Source organism: Cariama cristata, unplaced genomic scaffold (genome assembly GCF_000690535.1).
Source record: "Cariama cristata isolate BGI_N322 unplaced genomic scaffold, ASM69053v1 scaffold22485, whole genome shotgun sequence".
Taxonomy (NCBI): domain Eukaryota; kingdom Metazoa; phylum Chordata; class Aves; order Cariamiformes; family Cariamidae; genus Cariama; species Cariama cristata.
Window position 1 is genome coordinate 16,551 of NW_009618480.1, and position 8,455 is coordinate 25,005.

The 8,455-nt window shown below is 48.0% G+C and overlaps 1 protein-coding gene across 1 annotated transcript in view; it reads right to left on the reverse strand.

Moving 5' to 3' along the window:
- Nucleotides 1-2,912: 2,912 nt before the first annotated feature.
- Nucleotides 2,913-8,455, reverse strand: part of MTHFR (methylenetetrahydrofolate reductase (NAD(P)H)) — an 8,002-nt gene continuing 2,459 nt past the window's right edge. The window contains exons 4-11 of the mRNA XM_009700887.1: nt 8,372-8,455; nt 7,645-7,895; nt 6,721-6,855; nt 6,230-6,410; nt 5,653-5,835; nt 4,105-4,206; nt 3,736-3,855; nt 2,913-3,218 (exon numbers count right to left, since the gene is read on the reverse strand). The exon at nt 8,372-8,455 is cut by the window's right edge and continues 134 nt beyond it. Of these exons, the coding sequence (XP_009699189.1) occupies nt 3,021-3,218; nt 3,736-3,855; nt 4,105-4,206; nt 5,653-5,835; nt 6,230-6,410; nt 6,721-6,855; nt 7,645-7,895; nt 8,372-8,455 (1,254 nt within the window). The 3' untranslated portion in view covers nt 2,913-3,020. The remainder of the gene's footprint in view (nt 3,219-3,735; nt 3,856-4,104; nt 4,207-5,652; nt 5,836-6,229; nt 6,411-6,720; nt 6,856-7,644; nt 7,896-8,371) is intronic.

An 8,455-nucleotide genomic window follows, 5' to 3' on the forward strand; every position in this document is an offset into this window, starting at 1 on the left:
AAGAGCTTTGTTAGTAGTTGGCTTCGTTCGATAGCAATGCAAAGTCATTCAAGAGGGACTCAGGAAAGCAACTAGAAGCAAGGTGGGACTAGAGGGAAGTGAGATGGTTTGCCTGTCAGAGCCCAGTTAATCTGTGCACTGCCTCTCTTCCTGGCAGGACCAGCAGCGCCTGGTAGAAAAGGCCTGGAGGATGTGGAGACGACAACATTTGCAAAGCTGCGTTGTGCAGAATTTTCTGGAGGAGGAAGCCAGGAGCCTACTATGTCAGGTAAGCTTTTATGACTGCTTTAATTCTGTGGATCTCAGCAGACCAGAAAGCACCCCAAAGGGACAACTGGTGTTCCCTATATCTCTCTCCCTGCACAAAGCACTTGCTTAGGGAGAAGTTGAAAACATCAACGAATGGGATTTGCCTATAACAAAGGGAGATAAGGCTTCCAGCTTTATATGGGTTCATCTTTCGGTGTTTTTCAAAGCTTTGTGTCAGCAGTCAGTTTCCCCGACATGTGCCCCCTTCCCCACTGTTATCAGAGATGTTAATCCACTAATCCCCTGCCTCTCAAGAGCCCACTCAGGGAAGAAACGAGCTCCACATTGGTGCAGGAGGACTGTGCTGACTTGCACTCAGGGGCAGGCAAATTGCTATAAATTTGAGCGAGCAGGCAAAGCCTTAGAGCTGAAATAGCCAGTTCACTCCTCTGCCTGCCTCCCAAAGATCCATGCAGGATTAGGTCCTCCTTTAACAAGATGTGAGCAGGTGCTGAAATTAGAGGGCAGAGGAGGCATTGGTCTTCCTTTCCTCACATTGATTTGTACCATGCACGTCACTTACTGGCTACAGGAACATAGGGGAGACAGGGAAGGGGTCTGAGTGAATGGTGAGGCAGTTGGCTTAGCCATTCCTAGAGGAAACGCTGTGTTTACAGGTACTGTGAGGGTGGCTGCAACCCCTCGGGGATAACCTGAGTACTTGATTTTTCCACTTTGCTATTTAAGGCCTTTGGAAGGTGGCGTCAGCTAACAGCATTCCAGCTCAAGGACAAAGGATGCTGCTGAATGGTGGGGGCCTGCCTGCAGCTGCTGCTCACTTCAGGACATGTGGAAGATACAGCTGGCTGTCACAACAAAGAGCTGGTCCTGTGCAATCAAGAAAGCCAACGCTTACTCACATCATAAAAGCAGTGTTGCGGGCCAGACGCACGATAGCCAAAGCACAGCCAGGAAGAGATGGTACCTAGTGAAAGGTCCTCTTTAAAGCACTGATATCCTACCTCCCTAGAGGCACAAATTTGAGAAGTGACCCCCTTTTGTTGTGAGGTTGTATTCTCTTCTCCCCAGACCCTTATTTTGCTGAAGTTCTGATTAAAGGTCAAAAGAACACCTTCTAGGCTCTCCCTTTACTCAGTGTTTTTTCCTGGACAGCAGCTTGGTGTCACACAGGGTAGTAAGTAAATACATCAGTCTTAAAGAAATGAGCAGGAGTCAGCCTGTGCAAATGCTACATCCTGTTGATTCCAAAGCCTGGACTGTCCTCCATAGGTGTGAACACAGGTCTTTATTTTTAGATTTGGCTCTTCCCCTGGGGGGGATTCCCACATGGCTCCCACCTCCTCCCGATGTCTAGGTCCATCAGCTCTTCATTAAGCCTTTCAGTGGGTGGCCAACCTCTTGACTGCTTCCTGCTGGTTCCTTTCTGTGCGGAATGGGCTAGGGATGAAGAAACCTGCTGGGAACAGCTGAGCACCAAAAGCTTTGCTGAGGCAAGACAGGCGTGTCTGACCCCCAACCTTCCCATTACTTGCTTCTGTGATTGATGCCCTGTAATTACCCTGGATATATGAGCCTAGTCTCAGACAGCTGTAATGAGAGGGTCTGAAGAATCTGGAAAAGGCTTTTCTTCCTCACTTGTTTGAAAGAGATGCTCACAGCATGGCAGGGATCTCAAAATCCCACTGGGAACTGCCCCAAGGTCTTGTTTTCCTAGCCTGTGGTAGCTTTGCAGGATTGTTAAGTACACAAAGCAGCCTCCCTAGCTCCCCCAATCCCTTATTTCAATGCTGTGGGGCCTAAGGCTGTTAAGTGTCATTAGGTCAGGAAAGATAGACTAAAAAAGGAACTGGAAAAGGACCACCACAAAGGTAGTAGCTGGTTGCTTTTGGTAAATTCTAGGATTTAAGGTTTCTCTGCTCTACCACGACCTTTGTCCATACTTTACTTAGGGTGTGTGTTCAAAGTGAAGGCAGAGCTGCCCCATAAACAATTGGTTTTCTTAAAATTTTCCCCTGTGCCAGACTGATTAGTTTGCAAACGACCCTTTGCTACTTACCAGAGTATGGCCTAGTACAAGAGACATTTGTATTTGTGTATTTTATTGTACTTAATCTAAGAAATAGTGTGATTCCTACTCAGTCTCATCCAGAAGTGAAATTTACATATTCCTATTAAAAAGAAAACAGGAAATACAATAAAAGGAGAGAAGTTCGGGAGAAAACTTGAACCTTCTTCTGGAATAAGTGCAAAAGATGATCAGTTACGAAGAAATACATCTTAGGAGTGCAATGTAAAAGCAACTTGAGCTTTCTTTCAGAGTTTGTAACTGCTGAAATAGTCTCCTTGTATAGGCACTGCTGACAGGAGTGTTTCTGTCCCCAAGGCAGCATTTCTGGCATGAGAAAGTTACCAGAATCCCACTGAATTGTATCACATTGATGCACAAGAGTTCTCCTGTTACTGTAATCAACACAGCCATGATTAGCACCTCTGCATCCCACAGAGCCAGGCTTCAAGCTCAGTCTAGAGCCTCAGCTCAGAGGTTCAGGTAGTTCTGGCTATTGTTCAGTGAGAAGGGGTCAGGAAGCCTTTGTGTTGGGGAGAGAAGAGCATGTAGTGTGGGCAGGTCGGAGAGCTAGCCTGGTCGCTGGGTTGAGGAGTGTGTGGTCCACCATCAGCACAGGAGCTGCTTTTTCTCTCCCCACAGTCAGTGGACGGAAGATGGAAGTAAGGGATTAGAAGAGGAGTTTTCACTCCTGAGTTGGAGAGTTCAACAGCTCAAAAGTATCATCCACAACCTGCCAGAGGCAGTTTTCGAGTGGGAAGTCATTGTCCACCAGGTTGACCAAGTAGTAGTTGTCATGGATGTACTGGATGATCATGCGAGAGGGTGATTCCTCTTCATAGAGCTTGGCCCATTGCTCGATCCACAGCGCAAAGGCCTCATCCTGCAAAGGGAAAAAAAACCAAAACAAATGTTGGCGGTGGTATAATGCACATGTTACAGAGCTGCATTTTCATATGACTTCATTTATGACAACCGGTGTCACACATGCCTGGCCAGGCAGTGGCTTGTTTCTTCTTGGTAAAAATTGCAAGAGCTGAGCAAGGAGCCTCATGCTTTCCGGTCAGTGGGAAGTGCGCGGAGCTGAAAGGAGACATCTTTGCAGTGAAATGGCTCAATGCTGCCCCTGTGCGTGTAAGAGGGGAGGGAGAGCTACTGCCCACAGCTCTGGGGCGCAGTACAGGGACAGGGGTAGCTCCCAAGCCGCCTGTTACTGGGCACTTGGTGTCTATGTCTAAGTTCTCCTTACTCTGAGGGAGCAGGAGGAGCAATATCTGGACCTCTGCAAGCTGATACCACAACGTACTCAATTGTGGGAACTGTCACAGACAAAAAACAAACCAGACACTCTGAACTTCCAGGCCATCGCAGCAATGTATCGAGCAGGAGGGAGGACTCACCTTCCAGGAGAGGAAGCTTACAGGATCCACTACAGTGGGCTGGATGATCTCTCTGCCTGGGAAGATGCCCCAGGTGACAGCATTGGGTTGCAGATCTGGAGCGTTGGTGATGTTCTGGCCCTGCCAATGGAAGGAAAACCTTTCTGAAGCAACTGCTGGATGAGGGATTAAGTGAGTTGGACCAAGTGCATTTACCCTCTCCTTGATAAGACATTAGGCAGCTGCTGCACATCACAGCTGACTTGCTTCACTTTCCCTTCCCTTCATCAGCCCCCATGTCCCACTGTGTTCATGGCGATACCTGAATCTTTGATAATTGCCTCTCTCCCAAGGTGGTGAAAGGAGAGTGTCCTGTAAACAACCACCTACCTTGACATTGACAATGTGGTAGTTGACTCGCAACTCGTACTTCTTCAGCACTTTGAGCAGTGCCATGACGATCTCACTGGAGGTGAAGAACTCTAGGTATGCCTACAGGGAGGGATGGGGAAGGGGAAAGAGAGTAAGAGCCTTAACTTATGGCAGGGCTAGGACAAATACAGGCAAAGAAGAGGACAGTTGTAGAGTCTGGGCTGCTTGGAAACCAGGCAGCCTAAGACTTGCACATCCATTCCCAGAAAGATGTACTACAGAGGAGGCTTGAGCAAAGGGCAGAGCAAATTAGTAAGAGAGCTGGGGGGGGGGGGGGATAAAAAAAAAAATGAGGAGAGCAGAGGTAACAGCCCAGGAGCAGCCAGCTCAGGAAAGCTACAAGCTTCCCATTTTGCACCCACATAAGCAGGCAGGCTGGAACAAGCTCCAGCCACTGTAACTATAGCTGCTGTGCTGAGGAAGCTGTCTGTGCCAGACAGAGTAAGAGTGCTTGGAAGAGGCCTGAGCTTGACCACCTCTGTTCGACGTGGTTCCCTACGAACAGCAGTGTCCTGCCAAGGCAGCCCTGCCTGGCGGGAGCAGAAGTCAGGGGTCTCAGCTGCGCTCTCCCAAGCACCCTACCATTCTCTGTCCTCATCTTTTGTTCACAATTCTCCCTGGGTGCTTATACGACCTAATTCTGTACTTGCTCCATCTACTGCTGCTCTGTGCTTCGCTGCTCCCAACAACTGCTTCCCCTCCCCCCGTTTCCTGGCTATTGTGTGAGATGATGGATTTCCCTCACCTCGGGGGAATTTTTTCCTTTGAAAACATAACTGCATTTGCCATCTGCTGGTCTCTTGGCTGTAGTGGTTTGGATCCCTTTTGAACAGGACTGCTTTGTTTCCCAGTATGAGCCACTTGCTTGCCATTTACCTTGATGGGAGATTCCTATCACACCCATTAGTGGGAAGGCTCTAGGGCCTGAAAATGCACCACAATAGGAGGCAGGCATGGCAGATAAGACTGCTTGCAGGCCACAGAAGGAACCTGGCAGCTATCTGAACAGCACAGCAGTAGTGCTGTGGGTAGGGGCAATTGGTGGAGAACTCTGCCTTAGAGGAGGAGAGACAGGGGAATTTTTAAATGCTCAGTTATTACCATGAGAAGCTGGGTGGTAGAGATACTACCTCATTGATTCCCATTTTATGAAAAACCTGGGTGCTTCCTGCACCTCTGAACGGGATCAGATGTGGTGGGCAGGCACATGTTTGTATCAAACTTGACAGCACTGGTCTAGAAAGAAGTTACCAGTAATTACTTGCTGAGAATAAAATCAAGAAACCCTATAGATGTTCAGTAGATGTTTTGAAGTAGGGAAAAACAGCTATGAAGTAGTATAGTCTGTCTCTTAAGACACCAAACGAGCTTTGCCTCATCTCAGCAAGAAGGCATTAAGATAAGGAGTGGGCAGAAGCATTACCTGGCTGAAAGCCTAGGACCCCCTACCTAATGGAGACCAAACTGGGTCATAACTTTGCTGCCAAGCCCAGAGAAGTGCAGTACCTTCTGGAAAACATAACCCCCACTGGGCCCCCAGCCTACAATGGGGTCTGTGGATGGTTTGCCATTGATGTTTGGCTGGGAGTTGATGGTCAAGATTCCTCGTCTGTTAACCTTCTCCAGCTGCTCCTTCAGAAGGTTGGTTTCAGTAGCAAGAGGGTCATCGTTCCAAGGCATACACGTAACCTACCATGAGAAGAAAGGATGGCTGACAATGGATGTAACAACCCTTTGGTTACCATCTGGATGTTGAAGGAACTCAGAAGTGCCCTAATAGTCTGAAACACACCTGCTTCAGGAGAGAATTCCCAGGTTTGGTTCAAGGAGCAGGATATCCTCAACTCTAAGAATGACTGCTGAAGTCTATCGGTACTGGTCCCGTCAGACTGTAGCAACTTTCCTTTTATGTTGAGCCCTAGCTCTGGCTGCCGGATTCCCTTCAGCCACTATCTCAGCAAGTCCTTTTGGATAGGGAAGTGCCAATTCTTGTTTAGAAGAAACAATGTGGTACCAGGAGCAAGAAGAAATAGGTGCTATTGTCTGTGCCACACTGGCCATCCCTTCCTGGGCCATCACTCACCTTGTGCCCATTCTTGTTGGGCTCTCCAGTGATGTAACATGTGAAAACCTCAAAGACACTTTCCTCACCAGTCAGCTCTTCTCCCCACATCTTCAGGAGCTCCTCCCTGGGAGACTTGCTTTTCAGGTAGAAGAGGTAATAGTCCTTCAGTTCCCCAAAGGCTGGAGAGGAGGAGTTACCCCTGTAAAGGGAGCAGACACAGGATTAACAGGCCACTGAGGAAGATGAGCTGATTTGGTGATGCGGCAAAAGAGCCACCCAGGAAGTGAAGTATCAACAAAATCCACCAAGGGACCAAAAGCCTCAACATCTTAGTACCATTCTCCTCACCTCATTCAAATCCAAGCAACTGGGGACCACTTAGTTAAGAAGCCACCTGTTCTGTCAAGCCCAAAGCATGCCCAGGACACCCACTAACGACAGAGACCAGCTGTGGAGCAGGCTTTCATACCACACCTCTACCTCACTGCCATTGCAGGCTGACAGCTTACCATCGGCCATTGGGGAAATCATCCCATTCTTGAGTTCGGTAGATGTAACTCTTTGGCCTAGAGGCCCAGAAGATTGGCCGAACATCTTCAACTCTTCTCTTGGGGTGAGCGCTGACTGCCCAGGGCAGAGGCCGCCTGCACAGGAGGAGCAGATGTTAACACAGTTCCTCTGCTGACTTTCCACTAAAGGCTGGAAGCCCTTCCCCTAGAGAACTTTGCCTCTAGGGACAGCAAGTAACAGGGGCTGAGAAGAGTTCTATTTGTCAAGAGGCAGGACAGACAACTCTTCTTCCATTATGGAAAACCTTTTCCCACTCAGTTCCCTCACATGATGCTCAGTAGGTGTCTATTAAATGGTTAAGTACAGGACTGACACCTGAAATTGGACAAGGTAAGGGAAAAGCACACTGTGAAGCAGTTTTTAACAAGAAGAAAACACAGCTATCCATTTTCCTTTGTTTCCTCTTGTCTATGTTGAAGCCTGTGGACTTGGAGAGAAGTCCCCCATTCCATTTATCAGCTGCAGAGAACCCCAGAAATCCACAGCAGGAGCTTACATAGCACCTAGCCTGTAAAAAAAAGACCTCAAAAAACATGGTTCTTCTAAGTGGCAGCTCTAAGAGTCTAGGTTTTTAAAGTTCCGGAATGGGCTACTTTAAAGCTACCTGACTAAACCAAATTCCTCCTTCAGCTGTCCCCTCTATTCCTCCCAGCTTTTGTCAGAGACCTGCAGGAAGGATGAACTTCTAAGTGCAGAAAGGTGCTAAAAAAAACCCAAACAAACAAACAAACAAAAACAAAAACAAAAGAAGAAGAAAAAAGCAGCAGAGGAGAGGTGCCAACCCATCCATTGCTTGAGCCTTCAGTAGATGGAATGGATGGGTGTGAAAGAGGAACTAACAGAAGCCAGCATATTCTGCTCACCTGGGGTCCTCCTTCCATATGCCCAGGCGCTTAAGGACTTCAGTAGTAGCCACTTCCCGATTGAGGGTGTAAAAATGGAGCCCATGCACCATGCCACTATCCAACAGCTCCCGGCACATGGACACTGCCAGCTCCACCCCATAGTTCCGGATAGCTGCATCATTGTCCTTGATGGGTTCAATCACATCTTTGATTTCTTGAGGCACTTCCAGCTTGGAGAGCTTCACCAGCTGGCGCAGGGAGTGGTAACCCTGGATGAGGATGCAGGGGATTTTCATTTTTCCAAGGCCCTTTTTTCTGACATCCCAGTAACACAGGTACTTGATCTTGATTTTGTGGCAAGAGATTTACAAGTGGGGCTTCTGGATTCTACTCCTAGGCCCCATCTCTATGGTAATGCAGTCCTGGTCATGTCACTTTAGGTGATTTCTTCCGTTTCTTTGCCTGAGCCCAGCATGCTGACAGTGAAGACTATCACCTTAGGACTGGTAGACCATTATCCTTTATATCCCTTTTTGCCATATAGGCACAGAAAACCTTTTAAGCTTGTTATTACATGCCTAAGAGTTTAATCTGGCAAACCACCTACAGATCTATCACGTTTAGCACTCTCACTTCCCAGAAATTTTGTGCAGCATATTTACAGATCTCTCTCAGGCTCTGACCCACAAACATCTAACATCCTGGATCCTTATTCCCTCCCCGAACCAGAATTACTGGATTTCACCTGTATGGGGAAGATGCCAGGAATAATGGGGCAGGTGATGCCAATGGCTTGACAGTCCTTCATGAACTTGAGAAAGGTTTCTGA